Source organism: Halichoeres trimaculatus, unplaced genomic scaffold (genome assembly GCF_033239565.1).
Source record: "Halichoeres trimaculatus isolate MK-OKI-2021-1 unplaced genomic scaffold, fHalTri1.1 fHalTri1_scaffold_15, whole genome shotgun sequence".
In the NCBI taxonomy this organism is placed as follows: domain Eukaryota; kingdom Metazoa; phylum Chordata; class Actinopteri; order Labriformes; family Labridae; genus Halichoeres; species Halichoeres trimaculatus.
This window is the reverse complement of record NW_027437193.1, coordinates 25504763-25531502: the sequence shown is the minus strand read 5'-3', so window position 1 is coordinate 25531502 and position 26740 is coordinate 25504763. Positions and strand designations below refer to the sequence as shown.

Below are 26740 nucleotides of genomic sequence, written 5' to 3'. Positions count from 1 at the left end.
GCTGTTAAAACAGATTTTACACAGACAAAAATAAGTTTATATTTAGAGAGAAGAGATAACTGATGAGATGTCAGCTGCTAAATTTGATCACCGGAACAGTGAAACTCATCTTTAGTCACTTCCTGAGAGTTGGCCTAGCAAGATAATTGTGCTGACTGCACTGCCATGTTAAATGTCGATGCAGTCTGTCTGTTAATGGCCAAGCTGATTTGATACATTACTTCTTTATAGAGACAGTCTCACTCATTCACTCACAGTGGATCCCTCCTTTCTTTATTTCTGTCTTTAAAAGGGAAGAGCTTGCTCAATAGCAGCTTGCTCATAATACTGTGATCTGCTGTGACATATGTGTTGCAAAATAGCATTTACTCAACCAAAGCAAAAATGCTGACACAGTTTAACTGGAAGGTGGTGAAAGATGACTGTAAAGAGTAGATGGACTTTCAAGACATTTATTTATCAAATTGAACAAGTCTTTTTTTTAGTTTCAACTCTTAATTCTAAGTTCAAGAGCAATAGCCAAGGGTTGCTAGCTTAGCTTGGCTAACAGACAGGAAGAATAAAGTTAAGGGAACTTTTTTGAGTGTGTGAACTAAAACTTCCTGTCTCAAACTGGTATACATTTTCTTTCCACATTTTCACTTATGAATAAAGACATGCTCACTATTCCCCCATAGACAGTCTGTGTGCTAGCTGACCTAGCAACCTGCTGGCTGTTTCATGCTCATGACACTGGTCTCTACAGTTCTACAATGTTGGTTTTGTCTATAGTGACACACAACACAAGCAAGAATTTATGGGGAGGAAAAAAACTTGTAGTAAGTGTGATGAAGTGCTTCAAGTTTGTTTGGCCGCAGGTGCTGCCATCTAGTGCCAGAAGAAGTGTTTATTTTTTATTTTACATCAAAAATAGTGTAGCCACAATCAATTTTTCAACATCAACAATATCGCTCAACATTCAACAATCAGTGGTCTAATTCACTAAAAGTTGATCCTAACCTTCTGACTCATTCTACCCCTGAGGACAAAAGGGAGAAGGGTCAAGATAAGTGCCTGAAGTGTTCCCTGAACCGCTGAGTCTTCAGACATCTCTTAAATTCAGAAAAGAACTCTGTGGTTTGTATGGAGTTCAGTAATTCTTTCAACCATTTGGGAAAACAGACGAGAAGAGTCTGGCTAGAGATTTAGAGCCATGCTGGGCTGGGAGCACCAGGTGTCTATGACAGGCAGAGTATAGAGGGTGAGATGGAGTGTAGGGTTCTTGTCGCTGTTGTAGCTCCTTTGTAAGCCAGAAGAAGAGCTTTGGATTTGATTGGGAGTTGCAGTAGTCAATGTGTGAAATCACATGGGCCTGTACCAGAAGCTGCGTGGTCTGTTGTGTAAGGTAGGGTCTGATCCTCCTGATGTTATTGAGGGCATATTGACAAGATGAAGCAATCAAGGCCACATGAACCTTGAAGGTCAACTGGTCATCAATCATGACACCCAGTCTCCTCCTACTCTTCACAATAGAGAGAGATAGAAGGAATTTTCCAGAAATCTTTGACCACTCATTGGATGAAACTTAGCTTTTTAGTCGTAAAGTCATTATAAAGTTAACACAAAATTCAGTGTAAGGTTCTTTCAATTATTCTCCCTTTGGCAACAGAAGATATAGATTTTCAAATTGCTTGTTTCAAACTCACTAAATCATTGAAGATTAAGATTTTTTTTTTTTTTACGCCCATCCAACAGTTTACTGACTATGACATCACATTGCTTGATTGGTCAGCCAACCTGGACTCAAAAGAAAATCTGTGGGTAATTGACAAAATGAGGATGAAAAACACCTAGCCCAAAAATACAGCTGAGCACAAGGCACTGTCAAACTAATCTGGGCTCCATTGAAACTTCAGCTGCACCACAAACCTACATCCCATGACACAGACAGTAATTCATCCTAAAAGAGCTGGGACAAAGTGTAGCCTATGAAAAAATATACTTCTCAGAAGTTGAACTTTTCTGTGGTGACATACAGCGCCTTAGCATCCTCTGAAATCACATGACACAGGCTTAGTTCAAATAAGCTGACGGAGGATTTCAGGGAGGCTGTAAGCAAAATTACTCCTGCAGAATCCAATGCTTCCTTTACTTTCTTTGACATATATTTATCTCTCTCAATTTAACGATGATAGACCTTTGCGTGTGATCTGGCTGTAAGATATGTAATAACACCGTTTAACATCAGGGCACAAACATCCTCTCATAACCACAAACCAATTACTTTAACGGCGTTCAACATTTGTAGACACGTGTGTGTCTGTGAGAAACCGCCACAGCCACACAGGAGTAGGCCGGCCTGAATGGAAACACGATTAACCTGACAGATAAGTTTCTTATTTTTCAGTGACCTTTCGACACAGCTACATGTCAACAGTGTATGTGTTTTTCCATACTAGGAGGTATCACAGGTGTTATCTGTACGCAGCTTCAGCTACTTAAAAAAAAAAGAAGCTTTCATTGATGGAGTTATGTAGCATCAGAGGGCAAACCTCACAGCCTGATTTCTAATCCAATATGATTGAACTCAGAAGATAAAATGCTAACCTTTCTTGTATTATAAACTGAGCAAAGATACTTTTTACATTTTTGAGTCATATTTTTGATTTTAAAGTTCTTTTTTCAATGTTGGGAGCATAAACTCGAAATTACTCTGTCCCTCAATTTCATACAGCTCAGAAGTGTTCGAGTATGGTGTGAGTTCGTACACCACCAGGTGGTGCTGTGACATTCCTTCACTAGTTCTCAGGCAGCAGCCATGTTTAAATGAATGTAGGTGGTGTCATTGCTGGCTACTCTTACTATGTCTAATATGAATTTCAAAAAGGCTACTATGAAAAGAGTGAATAAATTAAGCACAGACTCTGACACGCATACTCCGACAGGCCATACAGAAAGTTTACTTACAGTAATTTGAGTTTATTAAGACATTCATACAATTCCGGGAGGAAGAAATCTGAAAAGTAGTCAAGGGGCAATATAGCAATATACTCTGTTAGGGTTAAAACCACATCAGCAAAGTATGGCCAACCAGTGAGGAATTCTGATAGTGCATGTGGGATAAAAAAATATATGGTACAGTTAAATTAAAACATTCACAAAAGATAACAAAGAAGCAAGTGAATCTACACTTCAACATGACAAGTGCCTCTAATAAGCAAGGCCCACAATACATCGCACATATGTTAGCATAACATAATTTGCAGACTTTATACAGCACTTATACCTTTTAGTCCACAAGTAAGTTACTAAATGGTGGAGAACATCAAATACACACATCTTAATTGAACATGGAAAGAAATACCTGATAAGGACCTTCATGTTTACAGACCCCATGGCTTTGTAGCTCCAACCAGCCGTCTGTCAAGGTTAGAATCTACAACTGTCCGAGAGGGACCACCATAAAAGTCACCTCGCTTTTAACACATACCAAAATTCTGATCCAAGGTTTAGCATTTAGAAGTTTTTTTCCCCCTCGAATAATATAAGCACAATGCAAGTGGACGATCGCTATCACTGCGTTTAAAAAAAAGATAAATCTCAGGGCTCAAATCAAATCAGCCACATTCATAGGCATCTCCTCCACGGTTGTATTGTAAAACGTCTCGATGTCCCGAAGAATCCTCTTGTCGTCCTCAGTGACGAAGTTGATAGCAACTCCTTTTCTGCCAAAACGGCCACCACGACCGATTCTACAACAGGGCAGATCAGGAATGTTAGACTCTTGAGATTACTTTTGTGCAAGTGTTGACGCACAGTGTCATAAAACTTACCTGTGAATGTAGTTCTCTCTGTTTGTAGGCAGGTCATAGTTAATGACCAGTGAAACCTGCTGGACATCAATGCCACGAGCCTGTGGAAACGGAAAACTTTCTTCAAAAAAAATTATGGAAAAGCAATGGAAATAAAACAACATCCTTTCTTAAGTGTTGCTCGGTTAAAAGTAATAGATTCCTATATTGAAGAACCCATTGTGGAGAACGAGCCCAAATCTCCCAAAATGTTTAACTGCTTGGTCATTTCAGGACTGTTGCAGAGTTTTAGTTCATTTTGGGTTTCAAACTTTTCTTTATGGACAAAGATTTTCACACAACACACCAATGCTCATACTAACCAGCAAATCTGTAGTGATCAGCACTCTGCTCGATCCAGACCTAAACTCCCTCATAATCACATCACGCTCCTTCTGATCCATGTCACCGTGCTGCAAGGACAGAACTATTAGTTGGGAAAATGTGCAATGCTGACAGTTTCAAACCAGTTTTTTCTTTGAACATTCTTCACACTGATAGCACAGAGCGGATCTTACCAGAGCAGAGACGGTGAAGTCCCTGGCATGCATCTTCTCAGTCAACCAGTCAACTTTTCTCCTGGTGTTGAGGAAGATCACAGCCTGGGTGATTGTCAGTGTTTCATACAGGTCACACAGGGTGTCCAGTTTCCACTCCTGGAACAAAACAGTAACAAATTACTATATGCAGAAATGCATCATGGGTTGACCTATCGACTCCAAATAAAGGCCTAAAGCAAGGATACTTTAACATTTTACTCAACAGTTACAAAAAAAAAGAGCAACTGTAACACAGAACCCTGAGACAAAGGACACTGGACATTAGGAAAGAGGTCCCTCCCAGCCTCATTTCAGATACTGTGCCTTTAGTCTCCTTCCCTGGTGTACCCATGCTTACACGGCCACATGAGCCAAACCTGAGAGGCCTGGCTCTTGCAGTTTTAGCAGGGTGCTTTAAAGAGAAGGGACAACTATAATTTAAGTGTTGAATAGTGACTCGAACCCACCTCTCGCTCCACATTAATGTAGAATTGCTTGATACCCTCAAGGGTAAGCTCTTCTTTCTTCACCAGGATGCGGATTGGCTCCCTCATGAACTTCTTGGTCACCTCCAACACCTCAGCAGGCATAGTGGCCGAAAGGAGGACCACCTAAAGACACATAACATGCAACTATGAGATCCAAGAGATCAAACCATTAATTCTGCATTTTTTTTGTAGGGCCAAATAAGCATGTGGCACTGCACCTTGAGACAGAGGCCAATGAACATTAAGAAAGAGGTTCGACCACATCTCATTTTCAGTGCAATGCAAAGTTTATCTCCTTCCACACAATAATCTGCTAGCATTATTGCATGAACCAGATTAATCTGAATCACACAATTTTAGCAGATTGCTGTTACTGTAGAAGGGTGTCATGTCAAATGTGTTGACGTTCAGAATTTAGACTGAAACTTACCTGAATGTTGGTGCTCAGTTTCTGGAAGATCTCATAGATCTGATCCTTAAACCCCCGACTCAACATCTCGTCAGCCTCATCCAGAACGAACATCTTGATGTATTTTGCACCTGTGGACAAAATCAGGTATAAAACCTCCACAATTGTCAAGCAGAATCATACTCCTTTTAGGACCTGTCTTCAAACTAACTTGTCTGACTTACTCAGATGTCCTCTGCTCAGCATGTCGTACACACGTCCTGGTGTGCCCACCACTATGAAAGGAGACTCAGCTTCAAGCTTCTGTATTTCTGAACGGAGGTTAGTGCCACCAATGCAGGCATGGCAGGCTGCTCCCATGTAGTCACCCAGAGCCAGAATGACCTTCTGGATCTACGAGAGACGGGGAAAAACAAGAGCAGAAAATGTACTTGTTCAGATAATGCAAACACAGCGACAAGACAGTTCAATGAAAATGAGAGTGATCAGTAAAGTTATAGAACTCTCCATGACAAAAGTCAGTCCCGAAAGATGGTATGCCATCACATCACTCTGCCTTTCACACAAATTTACAAAGATTTCAATTCAATACAGCCAGATCACCTTTTAGACCAATGTAGCCATGGACACAGACTACACCAGTCGTAAGAGGATGCTTTTGTTTCAAATTATTAGAATTTGGGCAGGTTTTAAAAAGACGGTACCTTTGTACTTGAATCAGTGTCCTCAATGTGCTGTCTAGGTCTGAGACACTCTTGAGGTTACTGTGACCTCAGAACAGCATACCTGCTGAGCCAGCTCTCTGGTTGGGGCCAACACCAGAGCTTGAGTCTCCTTATGCTCAATGTCCAGCTGCTGCAAGATAGAGATGGCAAACGTGGCCGTCTTGCCAGTGCCTGACTGGGCTTGGGCAATGACATCATAGCCTAACAGCAAAAAAAATGTTAAATACCATGTGATAGCATTTCTAGATATGCATAAACAATCTAATATGGCCAGTGCAAGTTAAATGAACATCCAAGTTAAGACTCAGATACATCAGGTTAACTGCTTTGAGTGATCAGTTGAAAAAAAGGTATCACCATTGTTGTGTAAGTCCCGAAAGATGGTTAAGCATCACTTCACCCAAACTTCTCATCAACTTTTATTATGAGTTAAGATTCATTTAGTTTATGTACCTTTGATGCAAGGGATGATAGCCCTTTGTTGAATGGCCGACGGTTTTTCAAAACCATATGCGTATATACCCCTAAGGAGGGTCTCCTTCAAGTTCATGTCATCAAAGTTGTCTGTAATCTCACTCCAGTTGCTCTGTAATAGAAACACCATATGGAAGTAGTGAGTGGAAATGTGTCCAAACAGGCAAACATATTTTTAACCATTTGTAAAAACACGACGTATGCCAGTCTTGAACTTACCTCGATGACACCATCAGGCTCCATTCCATCTGGGCCTCCATGGCCTCTATCTTTTGAGCTGTTAAAAAGGGTTACATAGGGTGAGATTTCCTGTCAAGTTTCATTTGAAAATTAAAAGTATGGACATTATGAGGCAGCGCTACCTACAACAGGCAGCATCCTTGATCAGTCACAATTACCACGTGTCGGGACATGCCCCTGTAAAACAATGCCCAATCCCTACCAACTTTTCGGGTTTAACACGTACGAACCACATCAAATGCAACGTAGACGTGTCTTCCGTGCACCGGGTAACGCCCAAAGTGTCTCATTACACAGTCAGGGCTGTCGCTGAACGCACGTGTTGGATTTCACAAGCAGACGGTGATCACCTTCCCATCCTAAAACTACCGATTATGTAACCATGAAAGGTGCTACACCAGTTAATGTGCCCATATTTCATACACTCTGTCTACCAAAAACGACAAACTCGTCTGTACTCTCTCTACATATTTTGACATGGAGTTCTAATCTACAAACGTAAACCAATATGTCGGGCATTTGGGCCTGTGCTGCCGATGGGGGCTTCGGTTTCCAGGGAACTAGGCCGAGGTACCGCCAGGTCCCATGGTTCCCAAAACTCTGGCACCCCGTGGCCATGATGAAAGAAAACTACACAAATTACGACACAATCAATCTCGGTTACTGATATAAGCCATCCGGGGCTCTTGGAACTATGGACCGCACGCGTGTTAATGGCATTTTGGAACTGCGGTGTAACTATGAAGCTAACGTTTGAAAAGCTAACATTAGCAACCACATCGCTCTGACAGCCGTTGAGGCCTGCTCGCCCGAATGAATATTTGTAATTTAACCACACACCGTGTGCCAACCACCGTCTTATTAAAAAATGCGCTTAAACCCGTCCGGGTGTCACTTAAAAGACTTAGAATATGGTTTTACCTGTTGTACTCAGCAGAATCGCAAGACATCATCCGTTCCCAACTTCAGCATGCGACTGGAAAGATCGCTGATGGCGATGCCAATTGCCTTTATGTGGCCGGACTACTTTAACCCCGGATGAGCATAATGCCCAATTCGGTGAATAACATGGCCCATGGCGACTGAGCTGATAAAATTATCATATTAAACTCTCATTTAATGAATTAATACAAAAAAATTACTTAGATAACAGAGAATAGATAACATTATTCCAGACTATTTTTATCAGCGGAAGGATATTGCAGTAATAAATGGTACCCAGGCTGCTACGGAGCCCCTGACAGGTCAAAAAGCTTGTGACAAGGTTGTGCAATCCTCTTTTTTTTGGAGAAGGTTCGCATGAGGCCATTGATATATATTTAAATAAAGCCAACAAAAGGACTCATGCTCAGTTGAACAACGAGTTGCACTTAACCACGCATTTCTCTCACGTGTGTCCTTTATGGTGTTTTTTGAATTTATTCTCAATGAACTGTTACAATTTGTGTGACCATTTTGACAGCACTCCTGTGCAGATTTTCACACTACTGTATTTTTCATTTAGTGCAAATGGGTATGATGACTAAATATATGCAGTTTAAAAATATCAACAAAAGAAAAAAGAATGTTTTATTTTAAGAATTCAGTTACTCATTCTCGGTCCAAATCAACCTATGTACACATTTACACATCATAGGGACCAATTCTTACAAAATATGGCATTTGATGATAATATAGCACTATAAAAAAGGGCTCATCTTTAGTCTGGAAATCTTTTTACTTTTTCTAAACTTGCTGTAAGTTTTCTGGTAACTCATCTACTGGCCCATAGTTGCCTTGCTCATAAACACAAAACCTTTAACTGTGGGATACTTTAACACCCAGGCATCATGTTGACTGATGTCAAAATTAAGAAAATGTCTTGATCATGTCTGTTTAGGTAGTACTGGCCTTTTTGAATGTTCCAATACCAAGCATCATTTTTAAATAAGAGCTGTTCATCCCTGGCAACAAGAACAAATAAACTTTCCAGGAAGAAACTTCACTGTTCCAGAAATATTTTTATTTCATGTATACAGTGAAACGTCCAAGAACTGACAGTTCCTTTGATTTTTCAACAACAGTATCACAACAATGGGAATATGTATATTTCATGACACCAAAGCAGATCAGAGGGACATTTTGGAGTCTAATGCACAACTGTGTAGTAGTTAGAAAACAGCTCTTCCCCGGCTGTAATGTCTCTGAGTGACACCAGGACAACACAGCGTAGAGGTCTCCGTGAGTCCTGTCTGTAGTTGACATTGGGAAGATAGCGGTGTAGCTCAATGGGGAATAAGTCAGGCACATCGTACTCTTGGTAGCACACATTAGCAGGCCATTCATTGGAGCAGTTGTTGACATACTGACCAACAGCAAGAGGGTTTTGTGGACTATCTGTCAGCCAGCTGGTGTCGCTCATTGTGAAAGGTCCTACTCTGTCCCTTCCACTGCACGACTTGTAGACAATTTTGGAGATGCCTTTGTCATTTCCATCAATCAGCACACCATCAATGCACCTGAATACAAAGGGATTCCTGATGGACTGGAGGAGAATGGGCTCAAAGACTTGATAAACAGTGCCGGGGTACATGGCAACAGTGGCTCCTTTGGGCACAAATCCTTTGGTGACAAACACCCCAGTTCCTGCAGAGGGCACGGTGCTTGGTTTCCGCTCAACACAGAACCCCATACACTGTAACATGGCATCTGCTCCACTGACTCGGATCCATCCTTTTATGTTTTCTTCACTTGTTACCTGTCTGAGAAAATGAGTATGGGCAGCTCGGAGCTCCCCATAGTCAGCTAGGTGACTCCTGAGCAGGACTGTGAAGAGCTTCAGTAGAGTCTGGGAAACCTCCTCATCAGGGACCTGTTTGTCCTTTGAACGCTCCTTCACCTGTCGCAAAGTTTTCTCATTTTTAGACAGGTTTAGCGCAATCCAAGGCACAAACCTGTGTCTATATGACTTCCATTTTTCCTGAAAAGTTTTGAGGGTGCCCCTTAACATCCAGAGCGATCTTTTTCCCATCTAACGCGAAGAAGTTTGGTTTTTTGCGACTCTTTGCGTCATTTCCGACTAATGACTTCAAAATAAAAAAGACATGTTAACATTTTAAGATCGCAGTCGAAGTCACAAAGCCCCATGTAGTATTGTATTCAGAATTCAAAACATTATTTTAAGATGTAAGACAACAGGAAAATAAAATTATAATTTTCACAGTCTATGACACAACGGCAGCTTGTTTCATAATTTTACTTTAAAAAAGGGATGCTTCAACCGGAAATGTGACCTACCCGTCTCCTGAAATCTTGACGCTATTTAGCCACCTGGATGGGAGGAAAGAGTCAGGCAAAGACAAACATGGTGAGAGATTACTTTTCAAAATTCAACTGTCGTGATGAAAACACGAGCACTTCTCTCACCTGTGCACTATTTGCTCTTTGGCAATTAATACGGTTACAGGATGCGCTTACATTCTAGTATTTCATTGATATTGTAAAACAAACGTAGCCCCGATATCAGCATTAGCTAACTAGCTTACGGTTGAGACTAGCCAGTTAAGCTAAGCTTGCTAGGCTGGAAGCCAACTGACAAACACAATTAGCTTGAGAAACTACGGTAGCGTAATTTGTGAAATGTTGTCGACAAGATTTTAGTACTACAGTGCTTGTTCAGCTTTTACTCCAACGTCGTTGTAATCCGACAGTCTTCTAATTGTAATCGGTCACTGCTGTCAGAATAGCATGTTATGCTAGTTTTCTTGTTGCCTCAACCTGGATGTGTTTAACCATTGTTTATGGTCCATTGCCACCCTACATACCTATCACTGAGGTTACAACGTAAGGTTGTGCCTTGTTGGTGGTCTGTAGTGATATACACTCTGGCATGGTCAATCCCATTTTATTGCAACTCATATAAATAGCTACTGTGGCACAGACAGTTTTTTTATTGCCTTGGTGTATTTGTTATGAAGTGTCTTGAACATCATCAACAACACGTGTCACACGTTTAATCGCCATTATTAATAATATGTTTTGTATTTTCTGTTTCCTTGTCTAGAACAAGCTGAAGTCCTCACAGAAGGATAAAGTTCGTCAGTTCATGATTTTCACTCAGTCCAATGAGAAGACTGCACTGACCTGTCTGTCACAGAATGATTGGAAACTAGATGTTGCCACTGACAAGTTTTTCCAAAATCCAGAGCTCTATGTTTCAAATTTAAAGGGGGCCTTAGACAAGAAGAAGCTTGAGCAGCTGTACAACAGATACAGAGGTAAGGCTCTAATGTGAAAAACTGAGGGACTGTTATAGTCATGACAAACAACTTACAGTCTCTTTACTGCAGAGCAGAGGGATGAATAAAATAGCCGTATCATAATAAGCGAAATGTGTTTGGTTTTATTAATTTGAAATATTTATGAATTGTTATATGAAATCACTCTTCTTTCTTTACTCAGATCCCCATGATGACAACAAGATCGGCATTGATGGGATCCAGTTGTTCTGTGATGACTTGAATCTGGACCCGGCCAGTATAAGTGTCCTCCTCATAGCCTGGAAGTTCAGGGCAGCAACACAGTGCGAGTTCTCAAAACAGGAATTCATGGATGGAATGGCAGAACAGGGGTGAGTGTGTGTTTTCAGCAGAGGTGGACAAAGTACTGAATGTTCTGCTCATGTAAATGTACAGATACCCTGATGATGTTTTACTTCAGTAGAAGGTAAAAGTACTGGTCTTAGTCAATACTCAAATGAAGTTATTTAGATTTGGCTGAAAGAACAGAGTAATTACTTTTAAACTGGATACTAGGGTTTCTCTTTTCAGCGTGAGACAAAAATTTCAAGAGGTTAAAAATATCAAACCAGGCTGTTTGATTTAAGCTGGAGTAGGATATTTGGAGAACACCATAGAAGTGAGATGGATCATAAAACAGAGGTAGCGTTCCCAGGGTTCAGAGGTGGAAAGGGCTGCGTTATTGAACATGATTAACAGACATGGCTATGTTTACTGCACTTTTCTTTTTTACTTTTAGGCAAAGTCAAACTCATACAAAATTAAAAAAATATACTAGAGAAATACAGGTCTTTAAGAAACGAAGCAACCATGACATCAGTTTCCAGTGCCTTTGCCTCCCTCAGCTGTTGCTGCCGCTGAATGGCAGCCTAATTGTTCACACTAGTCACAGAGAAACTGAGAACTTTTTGTTTGTTTTTATGCTGGTTTGTAACATTCTCTCACAGAGTTACTATCATGTTATAACTGCCTGAATTAAAAATGAAGTTACAGGTAATATTGCAGTTCAGAACCATAAGAATGATTATTAAACACACTGAAAATATTCTGAGATTTTTGTTTGAACTTATTTTAACTCCTCATACAATGTTCATTTATTAGTCAATGCTTAGTTTATGACACGAACTGTCTTTTCCCTGATTCTTGACTCACTCTTAGATTAGCACTTGCTTTGCCCTTGAAGACATAATTACCAGGGATGCACCGATCCAACTTTTCACTCAACATGCACAGTGTAAATCTTTATAGACCTGTCTTTCTTAGTTTTTGTTTTAATGCTTGAAGGAAAGGCATATAGTAAATTTTTTAGATCTTTAAAGTTTAATGAAAAAACTTATGGTGGAAATGACTGAATATGATATTTTTGTGACTGGTATGGAGTTTGTCTGTTAACTGGCACTTTCTTTATTGTGTTTTGTTGTTGTTGTTGTTGTTGTTGTTGTTGTTGTTTTACCAAAGTATCTAACCTCTTCTGCTTTTTCTCTTTTTTGTTTGTCCAGCTGTGACAGTATAGAAAAGCTAAAAGCTCAGCTGCCGAAGATGGAGCAAGAGTTAAAGGACCAAGGGAAATTTAAGGACTTTTACCAGTTTACATTTAATTTTGCAAAGAATCCAGGACAGAAAGGTTTGGGTAAGGATCCGTCTATGGTCGATATGTAAGTTTTTTTTTTTCTCTCATTTGTTGAAGATGAACTGACCCATGACTGTGTTTCCTACAGATTTAGAAATGGCTATTGCATATTGGAATTTAGTACTGGCTGGAAGATTCAAGTTCCTGGATTTGTGGAACAGATTTTTAGTTGTAAGTTGATAATTGCAAATAAGTTTACTTTAAATAGGAAAAATTACTATTTGTTCTCATTCTGTTGTATGAACATTTTTTCCAGGAGCATCACAAAAGATCCATTCCTAAGGACACTTGGAACCTCCTACTAGACTTCAGCACAATGATCACAGATGATATGTCAAACTATGATGAGGAAGGTTTGTACGACATCTTGTCTATGCATGAAGAGAACAGATCCAGTTCAGACCAAGTTATTGTCTATGCCCTGCTTCATAATCATGGGTTTACCTTAGTTTTTTGTTTTTTTGTGCGTTTTTGCAACAGGAGCATGGCCCGTCCTTATTGATGACTTTGTGGAGTTTGCACGGCCACACATTGGGACTAAAAGCACAGCAGTTTAATGGTGGCTCTCACTGAAGGGACATCCATGTGAGGTTTCTACAGAGGGAGGGAGCGCTGTGAGAGGACAGGGGGACCGCACTGAGCTGAGAACTATGTTGCCTTTTCAATCCTCAGGACTGAACTATTTTACACAGCAGAGACTTTATATATGTTTGTGTGTATTTACATATATAAAAAGGCATATCTCTTTGTTGGTCACCTTGTGGTGGTTTGGAACTTTTATCTAAAGTATTAGGCTTTTTGTGTGCGCTCAAGCCAAATAGAGAGGAGTCACCATCTTGGTCCACATGGTTCTTAATGTGGTTGGGCTCCACTCAGAAACAGGTTGATAGACATACCTTTGAATTGTAATCTAAACACAAGGGTTTGCAAGGGGATGTTGTTCTTTTAATATTGACTTTAATACTTGTGTGCTTTCTGGGTTTTGTTATTGTTTTATGATACATTTGTGCAACAAGTCAGTAAAAAAATTGATTGTAATTTTTTAAGCATAATGCTGTTTTGATTAAACACAAATGTATGAAGATAAAATAAATGTTTCAATTTGGTATCTTTAAAGCTGTTAGCTCTCTCACTTGAGCTTTAAATGGGTGCTATATCAAATCTTTTAAATGTTGAATCTGCCAAATTCATCAAGTTAGTATCCATGAATATGGGATGTATGCATTTTTTTAAAATCAAATCTAAATGTAAAACAACACTTCTAATAATGAATGAGTCAAAAAACATATTCAAGTGCAAGAGCTGTTAGAGGAAATTCACAAGTTTTATGCAATTTTGGAGAGATGATAATATGAATTATAATTGGATGAACTATTATAATTTTTATTTTGTGTTCTCTTCTCAAAATTTCCACTTCATTTAAAGTCTGAAATTTACTATTTGTGTAGTACTTCACCCAATTGCAAATATTTTGACAAAATGACAAGGACACCGAAAAAAAAAATAAGTGAAAGTTAGAAATGCTGATAATGTTAAAGGATGACACTTTAAAAAAAAAAAAAAAAAGAAAACTCAGTATTCTCTGGAAAAAGTTAAAAATAACCATTACAAGATAAACAGGCTGTACTGCTTCAACTTTTGCACTCTGGACATACTATTCAGTTACTTTGACGTCTAAAGTAAATAAGAATAGTTTGATGCAAGTCCTGTAAGGCTTTTGTATATTTAACAAATGAAAGAAAACTTCATTATCTGGGGCTTTCACTTAACTCTAGATCAATTAAGGTGAGCTGAAAACATTGCCTGTCTTGTGTTTGTGTAATGATGTTATGAAGAATTGTTGAGACAGACTCGTTTCCTTTTGTTCCGTTGTACTACATCTTAACCAGCCCCTCGTGCTGCCGCCTCGTGGTGACAGCGGAGGCACGTTTGGTTGCTCGGGGCGGTTGACAACGGACGGTGGTTGCTAGGGGTGACAGACAAGCAGAGAAAGGAAAGACGGTTTTCTTTGGCAGTTGATGATAACGTTTCGGGAATACCTTTACGTATCTGCTCTTTACTTCCATAATTTTCAGATAAACAAGCGGGGGAGTGTTAGAAAATGTCGAGCGCACTTGATGTAGTTTTGTCTGAGATAGGCTGGGACAAACGTTTTGCCATCCCCGAACCCAACGCTGAAAACAAGGCTCTGATGAAGGAGGTGAGAGTTAGAAAGTTTCATGTTTTTGCAAACGAAATCACTGATTAGAATATCTACTAATTTTTACTTTTGAAGATGGCTCAATGCTATGCGCTGTAAAAAAAAAAAAAAAAAAAAAAAAAACAGCGTTTGTTCAATGTTGGTCGTTGAAAGACTACTAACTTCCCAGAGTGACGTTTAATTTTCGCGGTTAACGTAAAAAAAAATATTGTTCGTACGCAACAGTAGCAGTTAACCAAGAACTCAACGTCTATGTGGCTATCAGTTACATGGGTTGTTTTTAAACCACGGCCATGTTATTGTGGGACTTCAAGATAGCATGCTTGTTAGGAGCACTACTGAGAAATATTAACTGCACATAAATAACATTGTACATTGTATGGGAATACTATTGATAAATAAAGATTAGTGAAATGTATTGTCAAACATAAATTGCATTTATGATGGCTCCTTCATCAACAGATCCGTGAAAAAGAGGCAGAGTTAGAGCGGGTGGAAAACAAAATTGAAGAGCATAAAATTGAGACGAAGATTCTGGAAGATACGCTCCAGAATGCCAGACAAGAGCTGGAAGACACTGAGGTGGGTGTACAACAGCACATTGTTAATTTACTACAGGATGGACAGATTTCTCTCCTTGGGTTGGATCAGTAGAGTCATGGTTTGCCTTTGATTTTCATTCTTTTCACCTAAAACCAGGCTCTTTGCAAGGCTATGGAGAGAGAGGAAGAGTTGGAGAAACACCTCACAGCTCTCGGGGAGAGAGAAAGAGATCGCTTGGCACAGGAGACTGCTAAGCTGGAGAATGAAAACAGATCTTTAGCAGAGAGAAGTGCCATGCTGGAGGTATTCATCCACTGCATTTTAATTTAGAAACAACAATATAGTTTGGTGCCACATGTACTCCAGTCTAGGGCTGGGCGATTACGGTAAAAATAAGAATCCTGATTATTTTAAGTGATATTGAAATCACAATTAATATACACAATTATTCATTTATTCAAAAACTTCAGTACTGATTTAAACACAACTTTAAAGAACCAGCAAGTGGCACATACAGAATTATTGATTCACATAAGTCACACACACTCGCTGTGGCTGCACATGGAACACAGGAGAGCTATGAAGCACAGGAACTTGCATACATCTACACTGTGTGGCATATTAATTGTTTTTCTTCGATTATATTGTTTTTATGATTGTCAGATGGCAAAATTGAAATCCCGATTAAAATCAATTAAGTGTCCAGCCCTACTCCAGTCCTTTTTTAATTTTTTTTTTTTCTAGAACCACATCTTTAAGGCCAAGCAGAAGCTGGAGGAATTTAGGGCCAAGATGAACTGGGACCAGCAGACTATGGATGCCTTTTTGGAGGAGTCGGCACACAAGCATGAGGACACAATGGCTATTATCAAGTATGCCCAACAGGATGAGCAGAGGATTAAGGTGAAAAAACAACATTTTTATTATTTAAATAAGGATTTACATTGCATTGTTTTCAGCAAAGAAAACATTCTGGGCTAACAAACTTATTATTTCTCACTATACAGTCTCTCACTCTAGCTATAGAGAAATTGACACTGGAGGCAAATGAAAAGCGGAGAGCACTGGACAAGGAATTGACTGAGACCAAGTCTACACAGGTAGAAAGAAAGAAAGAAAAGATAATTTACTCTGTTTAAATGACTAATACTCACATAAGCATGAAATGTATTGGGTGGGGAACAAGAAAAATACATATATCTTGCATACAGATTTTATTTGTACATTCAAGCAGTTATACTACCAAAGAAACAAAAATAAAAGCTTAGCAGGATGAGAAATGTGTTGGTATGCATTTACTATGTCAGCATTTCTTACAACCTGCTCCCTTAAAATTTTCTTCAGATTCAAGAAAGCATCAATCACATCTAGCAGGTTATCATTCCAAGGACTGAGAATTAAAGCCATACTGTTCTTTAACATCCATCCCATGGCAAATCATTTGAATTTCCTGTCCTTTCTGCTCTCTAAACAGATTGCTTTGGATAAAACAACAGAAAATTTACAACAGGCCCATACAGAGACTAAGCAGCTCATTCACCAGTGGGAAAACACCATAAAGCAGATGAAGCAACGAGACGCTGATATGCAGCAATGCAGTCTGGTAAAGCATGTCTATTAATAAAAACCTTAATATAAAAGAAATAGCACAAAAAATGTAAAAATTAAAAGCATCTGAATGTAACAACAGTAGTCCTGAAACTCAAGCCGCATTTTTTTCACCTGTCCAGCAACTTGCCCAAGCCAACCAGGAGATTAGGGCCAGAAAAGCTACTGTTACAGAATGGAAGCACCTGCTGGACACGGAGAGGAACAACAACAAGGAAACTGAGAGGAAAATAACCATGGCCAATCTACATGCTGCAAAGTTGCGTCAGGAGCTACAAGACCATGAGAGTGACTGTATGAGGCTGCAGGGTGAGGTAAGCTTCACACTTAACATGAAAATCTTTGAAATGACTTTTATATTTTTAGAAATGATAAGAAGAATGGTTTTGAAATAAGATTAACAGTTACAGACTTTTCTGGATGTATGCAAAAATGTTACTGTATTAAGAAAAATGAACATGTCACATTGATGATTTCAAATTTTACTCTGTGTGTCCTAAAGCTGCTTAGTTGCAAAGGTGAACTCGTCAAAGCAACATCTGACGTGGAGTCTGTGAAATCCAAAATCTCAAAACAGAAGAAGGAAATCCAGCATAATAACGAGAAGTCAGTGAAATATTTCCACACATAACTGTTGTGGAATTAGTTTTAGACACAAGTTCTCCCTAAATGTTTATCAACCAATCTATTTTGTCGTAGACTGAAGCAGGCCAGGGCCTACAATGAGGCACTGGAAAACAAGCTTAAAACTGTGAACCAGACTGCCCTCAGTGAGGAGGAGAGAGCTGCACAGATGGATCAGTTCCTCAAGGAGGAGGAGCAGGCGATCAAGGTAATCAGTCAAACAATCTTCTCCTGAAAGATTTACATGTCCCCAGCTGCAGTTGGAGAGAACTGCCTTTGTTAATATTTTTAAAAACAACTGGTAGAATGGTCAGGAATTCAAGATGACACCAAGGGCAAAATTTGTTTTTCTGACTGAAAAAGATGCCACAGATAAAATAATTTTGAGACTAAAAACCTTCAAGACAAAAAACCTTTAAATTGCTGAACTGTGAACTGGTCAGAGATTGACCCTAGTTCTGTTCTTTGTCTGCACTTTGCTGTAGGAGTTGGATGTTGAGCTGCGTGGCCGCAGGGAGGAGCTTTCTGTTCAGAAAAAGAAGCTGCAGGTCCTCAAGACAAAAGAGAAAGATTTGATTGCCCAGGTTTCCAGGAGCAAATTCGTCATTTCTGGTCAGAAGCGGCAGCTGAAAAAACTGGATAAAGAACTAAAAGACCAGCAGCAGAACATGAATTCAAAGGTACATTCGAATCCACTCCACAGAGCTCATTTAAACTTAATGAATCATGAAATTCAACTCTCCCTGTCTCTTCCTGCCTTGTGTAGGACTCCCAAATCGCCCAGCTGTCTAAGAAACTGGCAAGAATGCAAGGTGATGTAAATACAGACGAAAGGCAAGAGATGGAAATGAAGATCACTGAGCTGACCGAAGTCTTGGAGGAGAAGAAGGGGAAAGCCAACAAGCTAACCAACGACATCAAGGAGGTCGAGGTCAGCCCCCCCCCCCCCCCCCCCCCCCCCCCCCCACTCACTCTCCACCCTTTTCATTTTACATGCACTGACCCTGTAAATTCTCCAATCTGACATGTGTCACTGGCAGGATGATATCCGCTGCTTAAGCAGAGAGATGGAAAAGTCAGAAGTTGAAAAGAGTGTTCTAAGCAGAGAGATGGAGGAGGTCAGACTGCAGAACAGCACCCTGGAGAAAGAGCTGAAGAGAATCAGGCTCAGGAAACAGGTAACTACTCTTATGAACTACCTATGGATGACTATCACTTGAAGAAACAAATTGTGTTTGGGGTAAAAAAAATATCTGGTTGATTGCCTCTTGTGTGGAGCTTTCAGCACACTGCAAAAAGCTGAAATTTTATTGAGTGATTTTGTCTTATTTACTGTAGAAAGTGTCTTTTTAGTCTTAATATGATCTAACTAGTGCAGAAAATGTCTTGTTTTAAGCTGTTTAAAGACAAACATGAGACCTGAAAAAAATCTGCCAATGGATCAAAAGAAATTGTTACTTGTATTAAGACATTATTCTAGTTTCAAGCAAATTTTCTTGCAAATTTTTCTTGTTCCATTGGCAGATTTTTTTACTTGTTACAAGCAAATCAGACCTCATTTTTGTCTTAAAACAACTTGAAACATGAGATTTTTTGGCCTGATAAGTTAAATGTGGCTCATATCAAGCAAGGTTATAATAGTTTTGGATTTGTCATTATAGTTTAGTTTTAGTTAGTTTTGATTTTTTTCCCCATTACAGTTTAGTTTTAATTAGTTTTAGAGCAGGGATTCTAGTTTTTATTTAGTTTTGATTTTTGCAACAAGGCTTAGTTTTAGTTTAGTTTTAGTTTAGTTTTAGTTTTTCATATCTTATATGCCAGGTGCAGGATTCAAAAAGGTCAGAGTAAATATTTTGTAATACAGTTTATTTTCCTGTCCCACATAGTGTTCACTGCTCAATTAATGCTGATACTGAACTGTTGGCTGCTGCTTTAAACACATGAAAATAATATAAACTTAGTATAAAAAGTATAAGCATAAATTATATAAAAAATAATTTTAACCTACATAAAAATAATAAAAACCAAAACTATATAAAACAATATAAAATGAGCTTAAATAATTAGAAACTCGGACTCTAACAAGAAAGACAGACTTAAAAACAATTAAAGTCAGACTCACATGAAATTAAACTATTACAGATGCTCTGATTCATTGCTCCACTACGTTTCGTGGCAGCACAGCGCACAGCCAGTCAGTGCAGTAAACAAGCACGTCCCAGTACGTCGCTTTGATGGTGCCGTACAGCACTGACAACTGCCTAAAACTGTCGTAAAAATGGTTGGGAAAATGTGTCGGATTAATTTAAATCCTAAAGGCTATTAGCATTGTCAGAAACTAAAACTAAAGGCATTTTGTCTTTAATTTTAGTTAGTTTCAGTTAGTTTTGAGAACACAAGATACAGTTTTAGTTTACTTATCGTTTTTATTTTCTTTTTTAGTTTTTATTAGTTTGAGTTAACTGCAATGTATTTTTAATTTCAGTTTTCGTTTTTAGTTTCGTTTTAGTTAACTATTATAACCTTGATATCAAGTTTAATAAGACAACTTTTACTAAGAATGAGACAAAAACACTTGATAAGATTTTAGTTTTTTGCAGTGCAGGTTATGAAACATGTTGAAATAAGCAGTGATGCTTTGTTATGATCTACAAAAGTTACGTAGACCTTTGGCAAAAGATAAATAGCGTCTTAATTGTCGTTTTTTGAGGAAGGTGTCCTCACAGGAGCTTTAAAGCTATATCCCACTTTGAAAAACTTTGTTTTCTGTGTGTCATGAATTGTGTTGTTGACCTTGTGCATTTCTCAATAGGAAAAAACAGTGGAGCACAACATCCTGAAAATGGAGGTGAAGCTTAAGAGAGATCTGCTGTACAACAAGGAGGACAACAAGGTGTTTTCATTGGAGAAGAGGAAGCTAGAGCTGCAGAGAGCAATCAAAGAGCGAGAGGATGAAATCAAAGTTAGCAGAGAAATGTTCAGTCAGCAGATAAAGAGCGCTGAGCGGGAGAGGCAGAAACTGAGGTGAAAACACCAATTTATTGTTTGTAGCAGGCTGTGTAGCTAACCGCAGGCTGTGCTGTCCTATGATCACACAGAGAAAACATTGTCCTCTCTTGTGTTGCATGTCACACGTCCCTGATTCTCATATACAGCAGGAATTCAGAAACTTTTTTGATTTAGATTATTACTTAAGCTATGACTGATTCTGTTTCAGTGCTGAATTGAATGAAAAACTGTCCAAGATCGACTTGCTAAAGAAACGTTATGAGGTCCTGGTGTATTCAATGGGAACTCCTGAGGGGGAGGAAGAGAATTCACAGGCATACTACATCATCAAAGTAAGAAGCCCTTCATCACACCATTGATACTGACAATATGGTTATGATAATGTCTGCTCTTTAAACCCCTGTTGTGTGCTTTTCATCAGGCTGCACAGGAGAAAGAGGAGCTGGAGCGCAAGGGAAACAGTCTGGATGCTCAAATCCAGAAGATGGAGGTGGAAAACAAAGCTCTGGAGAACACCATCATGTTGTTCAACCACAGTAACTCGGCATTTCGCAAATCTCTCAATAGAGCGATGGAGTCCAGTACGTATGGCTGGAAAGACTGAAAGTGGTTTATATAGCAGAAAGTTACACAATCATGTTGATTTTTTTCTGTTTTGTTGTAGGTCCAGAGTACCAGGAGAAACTGAAACTTGAACAGCAGCTAAAGGAGGAGGAGCAGACACTGAGGCTAAAGAGAAGACAGATACAACAGCTTGAACAGGATATACAGGCTAGTTCTATTTATAGACAGAGCAGCTGGTCTACTTCATCTACTTCAGTTTCATACTAAATCAGTATTGTATCTCTTTCCATTACACCAGAACCAACTTATCATTTTTACATACAACTTCAGGAGATCAGATGTCAAACTTTTTTTTGCCTGAACTTCCTCTTTCACATCAGTTACTGTTTCCCAAGTGGAAGTGATAAACTGAATTGTATGAACCTATGCCTAATTCTGAATGTAAAAATGTTTTACCTTACATGTTTTGGTCAAAATGAAGAAAAAAAATGTTTTTGATCAAAATTGACTGACAGTGAAATCAAGCAGTAGACACAGCATCTCAGGCTGTGTTATAACCATAGACTGTATAAAACATGGACGTAGTCTCGCCGAAGTCACCCATCTGTTTCTGAAACGGAAAATGAAACACATTGGCTACAGCGGCCATATTGGTAGGGGCAAGGGCTTCGCCTACAGCCATAGGGCACCGGCCGTCATGTGACCCTCAGCTGTGCTTCTTATTGGGGGAGCTCGCGATCTCAATATCCCCTGAATGGCCGCGTTAGAAAAAAATTCACCCCCTGTACAGTGGGAGCCGGTAGTAAAATTAGTGATTCAGACAGGAGACGTTTTTGAACCAGGCTGTAAATAGAAATTAATTTCTGCTTTGAAAATGGCTTTTTTTGGCTTGGTGTGTATGTGACTGCTGCTACTTCTGGAGCCAGCCTCAAGTGAACACTCGAGAAACAGCAGATTTTAGCACTTCAGCATTGTCTCATATTCTCAGACCGGAGGTTGGCGCTTGGTTATAACTTGGGAAATAATGGTTTCTGACTGTCAAACAACATATTTAGAGGGTTTTCAAGTCACATTTATAAAGATGGGGAAACAGTTGGACTGCTAAATAACATGAATAACTAGAAAAGCACTCAGAGAGCTCAGACCTCCTCCAAGAATATTGTGATTGTCACCAACACTTTAGTCCTACTTTAATGTTATACTCCCTTTCAGCAGACTGTCTGCTACAATTTAGTGTTAATTGCAGGTTTGTACGATTATTTGTTATCTGACAGTGTTAAAAATGATGATGACCCAGTTCAAATTTCATATTCTGAATCTTAGTATCCAGAATATTACCAGATCTGGATCGTACTTTTACATCTGTCAGAAATTATGGTGACCTTGTCTTGTATTATTTTGTAAAGCAATCCGACCATTTATCGTGGAGTTATAAACACATATAGTGAAAACGGCCCTATCTCACAATAATAAAGAATCCTTTAAAGAATTCCTGGATCCCTACGGTGATCCGGATCACCTCCAAAATTTAATCACTTCTTCCTTATCCCATTTTGAACACTTCCTATAAATGTCATCAAGATCTGTTGGATAGTTTTTGAGTGAAGTTGTTCACAGACAGACAAACTCTCCCCAAAACATAACCTTCTTGGCGAAGGTAATTATCTAACATACATGAATGCAGGTTAAAGCGTGAATTTGATTTTTACATTGTCAAACATTAAATTCTGTTAAACATAGGATCACACTACTGTTAGTCTGTTTGTACTTCTATATCTGTTTTCATTTTCTCTCCCCACTCTTCTGCTCAGTTCCCCTTTTCCTTTAGCCGTCCCCCGTCATGTGTGTCACACCACTGGTGTGTTGTATGTTATCTCTTTAAGGGTTTTCAACTCTAAGCCTTTCAAGGTTTTGTGTATGTGTGTGCGCCTCTTGACCTCACTTTTGATGCTGATTTTTGGGTGCAGCTTACTCACTCCCTGTGTGTGTGTGTGTGTGTGTGTGTGTGTGTGTGTGTGTGTGTGTGTGTGTGTGTATGTGTGTGTATGTGTGTGTGTGTGTGTGTGTGTGTGTGTGTGTGTGTGTGTGTGTGTGTGTGTGTGTGTGTGTGTGTGTGTGTGTGTTGTGTACTGCTCTCGTCTCCAGGACATGAATGACACCATGGAGAGTCTGCAGCAGGAGGAGCAGGTGGAAGTAAAGAAGCTGGAGCACAAGCAGTCACTCATCGGTAGGCTGCAGAAAGAAGTTGCTTCCCAGGAAGTGAAAATCGACAGAGCCAAAAAGCAGGTTTGATCTCTGTCTGTTACAGTTTTTCTAAACACATCCAGCAGGTACAAAACAATGATTTTAAAACAAGCTGCTGTTAGTTCATGCTTATCTCTTTGTGTTTGTTTTCCTGTCACAAGCAAAGGTGGAATAAGCTCTGCCACTGTCAGAAATAAAGATTGCTCAGGGATTATCATGACCTTGCTTTAATTTCATGTCTCTGCTGTTTGCTAAGTGCTCCAAGCTTGTCAAAGTGATCCGCTCAGCACAGAACACCAAGACGGAAACTTTTGAAGAGAAGGACATCAGGCTGAGGGAGCTGATTGAATTTAATAAGAGTATTGACAAGATGCTAAATGAAGCAATGGAGGGCAATCCTGACCTCAGATCAGTGCTGGAGAAATACTTCCTTCAGGTAGAAAACAAGAAATGGTTTTTTTTCCTCATTTTTGAATATGAAAAAGACTCCTGTAACATCTACTTTTTTTTCCCTGCTGTTTGTCTTTAGGCCAATCTTCCTCTTCCGTCTCCATCTTCCACTCCCACCAGTCACCGGAGCTCCAAGGCGAGCTCTGTCTGCAGCCCAGTCTCTGTAAGGTCAGATATCGTGATGATCCTCTAAAGATGAGAAACAATATTATCTCTTTTTCTCCCACTGCAGACTTTAACAATGCTCTTACCAAGACAACCTGACAAGAAAACGGTTGATTATTACATTTTTTTTTTTTTTACATATGAGTGTAAATTTTTTGGTGAAATATACTTTTAAAAAAACTTAAAATTCATTTGATTTAGAAATTTGATGTCCCCAAGTAATGTATGTGGCATTCCCCCCCCCCCCCAAAACAGTATGATTGTCTTAATTCAGGTCTGCTGAAAATCCCTCTATTTTACTGCATTTCTCAGCAAGCTGTTCAGGTCAGAAGAGAAAAACATTTTTACTAACACTGACAAGTTCTTACAAAAATTCCAACATTATTACAAATATTGACTGCAACACCTATCCTAACCCAGCAACAAACCCACAACATTGTGTAATAGAGCAGGTGTCTTTCTATTTTTTTTTATTGTTATATTTATATATGTATATGTATTTGTGTACAACACTTTGATCGACTGCTGTGTTCCTGAAGGTGCTCTATAAATAAACTTGACTTGACTTGAATGTGAAAGTTGTCACCTCACTCTTGAACCACGTAAGATCTCGTGTCATTTTTCTCTGTAGGTCTGCAGCATCCTCAGCTGGCAGCAGCCCCAGGGCCTCTGCACTGAAAGCTGTGGAGCTGGGTCTGACTGTAACCCTTCCTACCACATCCCCTGGACGCAGCAGCAGCGGTGGCAGCAGCAGCGGCAGCACGTCAAAGAACCCTTAGTGCAATCCTCCTCTCCCTGTTTACTTAGTGCTTTTTTCAGTCTCTATTTACAGATTTAGGTGAACAACACAAAATCTCTGACACAGGTTATGGTTACTCATATTTGTGTTAAGCTTCATAAACAGCATGATATGACAGGTTACATTTTAAACAACACGTTTTCAAACTATTGTCTACATTTAATAATCTGTTATTTGTGATGCTTGTGTCTTGTCTTAAAACAAAGTGAATTAATAAAAGTAGCTGAATCATTTCAATTAAATGTGTTAGAGGATATTTATTCATCTAAAAAAATGCTATTTAATCTGAAAATGCACACAGAGTTGTGGCTACACAGGTACATGACCATTAGACAAAGAAAGCCTCTGAAAAATGCATCCCTGGCACTCTTAAAACAGAAAGGTCTCATGTGTCATGGGAATTTTTTTTCAACTGATTCCCCTGGGTCAGTCTCTCACACCCACATCATTTTGTGAAGTATACAATCTATTGTTCCTTGAAGCCACACCTTGTCACTGCATAGACATTTCCTCATAACTTACAAACAGAAGTCAGCGTCTCTGAGGGAGCAAATAGAGAATTTTTGAAGACACAGATTTCCACAATAAGAAGCTTCAACATGCTGCTGCTGATCCTGCTCGCTGGATGTTTGACTTTGTGTTCCACACAAACAAGTGAGTAGACTGAGCAGAAATCTGAGACGGGTAACAAAGAGCCTTTTAAGGAACGTGCTGTCAAGTCTTTGAGCCACATTTCATATGAGTGCGTGTTCTTTATTTGCACAGCATCTTTTCCCTTCTCTGTCACGGGGGAGATGACCACATCTACCTTATCAGAGTTCATCAAGGCAACGCCAACGGTCCAGACACCGAGATCATCAACAGGCAGTGGTAATGGCACTGGAGGCTCAAAAAAAAACTGATCTTTGTTTTACGACTGAGTAAAAATGAGTTCATGTTTGCCTTTCTTTGTCATGCAGTTAAACTGATCCTTCAGGTAGCGCTTACATCCACTGAGAAACTGACTGAAGAAGGTGTTGCAACAGTCTTGACCCAGGTATGGTCCCTCTCTAACCTTACTGTGAAACTCGTGTTTTTGTCCTCACTATTTAATATCAGATTATGATTTTTTATTTCTGTGATAATCATTTCATTACACTAAAACAGATTAAATAATGAAATACACCTTCTTGTGTCGCTAACTCTGTAAAAAAAACGAAACTGAACTGAAAACACAGCAAATGATAATGTTTTCTTTTAGCAAAGATTGTCCCAATAAACCCCAGAATGCATTCTGATTATTCTTTGTCATTGTGGACTGCACAGTGAGATGAACTTAAGTATTTCTTTCTTTCAGCTCGAAGGAATCTTCAAAGAGAGCTTACCTCTACAAGGTCAAGACTTTGACCTCAAATTGAGGAAAATCACCTAAAACCACGCCATGTCCTGGTATTTATGTGAGCACTTGTTTTGCTGGAGGTTATCTACAGTAAAACTTACTCTGTGACTGGGAAGGATCTTATTTTGAGATTTCCCACAAGTGTTTGCATTCCTACCTCAAGAAAAGCTCATTGAATAGTAAAACAGATAATTTGATAAATACTTTTAAAACCTGTGACACTAAATGGACATTTTGAAGCAGTATTAAGGGCTCAATGTTCACAGAGGAGGACTGATAGATCAGGAAACCATACTTTAGATAAAGTTGTGAGGTTATAGGTTCATTATTCTGTTGTTCTGCTTTATGCTTGTTTATGATTTGATATATTTTCAAATTTTAAGCATATATTTGTAACTTTTTTTTTTTACCTGCAATCACTTAAGCTGCATAAATTAGGCTTTTTTATGTGTTTATATCTGAGGAATTCTTTACCTAATAAATGGAAACTGATCATAAAACCTGTGATATTATATTTGTTGCGATTGGAATTGACAGTTTCTAA

At 39.2% G+C, this 26740-nt stretch overlaps 4 protein-coding genes and 4 non-coding genes across 8 annotated transcripts; 2 read left to right on the top strand and 6 right to left on the bottom strand.

Moving 5' to 3' along the window:
• Positions 1 to 3522: 3522 nt before the first annotated feature.
• eif4a2 (eukaryotic translation initiation factor 4A2) lies at positions 3523 to 7776 on the bottom strand. Its single transcript, XM_074689416.1, has 11 exons — positions 7627 to 7776; positions 6685 to 6742; positions 6445 to 6577; positions 6053 to 6192; positions 5491 to 5659; positions 5288 to 5397; positions 4837 to 4980; positions 4349 to 4486; positions 4154 to 4243; positions 3813 to 3892; positions 3523 to 3731 (listed from the first exon to the last, which is right to left on the bottom strand). The coding sequence occupies exons 1-11, from the start codon at positions 7656 to 7658 to the stop codon at positions 3587 to 3589; spliced, it is 1239 nt and encodes a 412-aa protein (XP_074545517.1). The 5' UTR covers positions 7659 to 7776; the 3' UTR covers positions 3523 to 3586.
• LOC141804952 (small nucleolar RNA SNORA81) lies at positions 4613 to 4796 on the bottom strand. The gene has a single exon (XR_012599673.1). It is a non-coding gene; the product is annotated as a small nucleolar RNA SNORA81 (small nucleolar RNA).
• Positions 5060 to 5241, bottom strand: LOC141804953 (small nucleolar RNA SNORA81). Its single transcript, XR_012599674.1, has one exon. It is a non-coding gene; the product is annotated as a small nucleolar RNA SNORA81 (small nucleolar RNA).
• On the bottom strand, positions 5746 to 5819 carry LOC141804954 (small nucleolar RNA SNORD2). Its single transcript, XR_012599675.1, has one exon. It is a non-coding gene; the product is annotated as a small nucleolar RNA SNORD2 (small nucleolar RNA).
• Positions 6321 to 6393, bottom strand: LOC141804955 (small nucleolar RNA SNORD2). Its single transcript, XR_012599676.1, has one exon. It is a non-coding gene; the product is annotated as a small nucleolar RNA SNORD2 (small nucleolar RNA).
• A 933-nt stretch (positions 7777 to 8709) lies between the features above and the next one.
• setd9 (SET domain containing 9) lies at positions 8710 to 9750 on the bottom strand. Its single transcript, XM_074689094.1, has one exon. The coding sequence runs from the start codon at positions 9713 to 9715 to the stop codon at positions 8834 to 8836; it is 882 nt and encodes a 293-aa protein (XP_074545195.1). The 5' UTR covers positions 9716 to 9750; the 3' UTR covers positions 8710 to 8833.
• A 230-nt stretch (positions 9751 to 9980) lies between these two features.
• Positions 9981 to 13718, top strand: dcun1d1 (DCN1, defective in cullin neddylation 1, domain containing 1 (S. cerevisiae)). The gene is made up of 7 exons (XM_074688798.1): positions 9981 to 10051; positions 10748 to 10961; positions 11146 to 11314; positions 12482 to 12612; positions 12701 to 12783; positions 12869 to 12965; positions 13093 to 13718. The coding sequence occupies exons 1-7, from the start codon at positions 10019 to 10021 to the stop codon at positions 13167 to 13169; spliced, it is 804 nt and encodes a 267-aa protein (XP_074544899.1). The 5' UTR covers positions 9981 to 10018; the 3' UTR covers positions 13170 to 13718.
• Positions 13719 to 14282: 564 nt separating this feature from the next.
• Positions 14283 to 24939, top strand: ccdc39 (coiled-coil domain 39 molecular ruler complex subunit). The gene is made up of 20 exons (XM_074688888.1): positions 14283 to 14812; positions 15275 to 15394; positions 15512 to 15658; positions 16100 to 16258; positions 16363 to 16455; positions 16830 to 16958; positions 17086 to 17277; positions 17466 to 17569; positions 17663 to 17795; positions 18073 to 18267; positions 18354 to 18518; positions 18628 to 18765; positions 20400 to 20611; positions 20805 to 20928; positions 21018 to 21177; positions 21261 to 21367; positions 23306 to 23446; positions 23661 to 23840; positions 23934 to 24022; positions 24651 to 24939. The coding sequence occupies exons 1-20, from the start codon at positions 14714 to 14716 to the stop codon at positions 24796 to 24798; spliced, it is 2835 nt and encodes a 944-aa protein (XP_074544989.1). The 5' UTR covers positions 14283 to 14713; the 3' UTR covers positions 24799 to 24939.
• The last annotated feature ends 1801 nt before the right edge of the window (positions 24940 to 26740 follow it).

Excerpts from the sequence above, each read along its gene's own strand:
- eif4a2 (XM_074689416.1), bottom strand. The coding sequence starts at position 7,658 with ATGATGTCTTGCGATTCTGCTGAGTACAACAG. Across the intron at positions 6,578-6,684 it reads AGCCTGATGGTGTCATCGAG|AGCAACTGGAGTGAGATTAC; the intron begins GTAAGTTCAAGA and ends TTTCTATTACAG. Across the intron at positions 4,244-4,348 it reads ACTTCACCGTCTCTGCTCTG|CACGGTGACATGGATCAGAA; the intron begins GTAAGATCCGCT and ends CTGTCCTTGCAG.
- setd9 (XM_074689094.1), bottom strand. The coding sequence starts at position 9,715 with ATGGGAAAAAGATCGCTCTGGATGTTAAGGGGCACCCTCAAAACTTTT.
- dcun1d1 (XM_074688798.1), top strand. The coding sequence starts at position 10,019 with ATGGGAGGAAAGAGTCAGGCAAAGACAAACATG. Across the intron at positions 10,052-10,747 it reads GTCAGGCAAAGACAAACATG|AACAAGCTGAAGTCCTCACA; the intron begins GTGAGAGATTAC and ends TTCCTTGTCTAG. Across the intron at positions 11,315-12,481 it reads GATGGAATGGCAGAACAGGG|CTGTGACAGTATAGAAAAGC; the intron begins GTGAGTGTGTGT and ends TTGTTTGTCCAG.
- ccdc39 (XM_074688888.1), top strand. The coding sequence starts at position 14,714 with ATGTCGAGCGCACTTGATGTAGTTTTGTCTGAGATAGGCTGGGACAAA. Across the intron at positions 14,813-15,274 it reads ACAAGGCTCTGATGAAGGAG|ATCCGTGAAAAAGAGGCAGA; the intron begins GTGAGAGTTAGA and ends CTTCATCAACAG. Across the intron at positions 20,612-20,804 it reads CGGGAGAGGCAGAAACTGAG|TGCTGAATTGAATGAAAAAC; the intron begins GTGAAAACACCA and ends ATTCTGTTTCAG.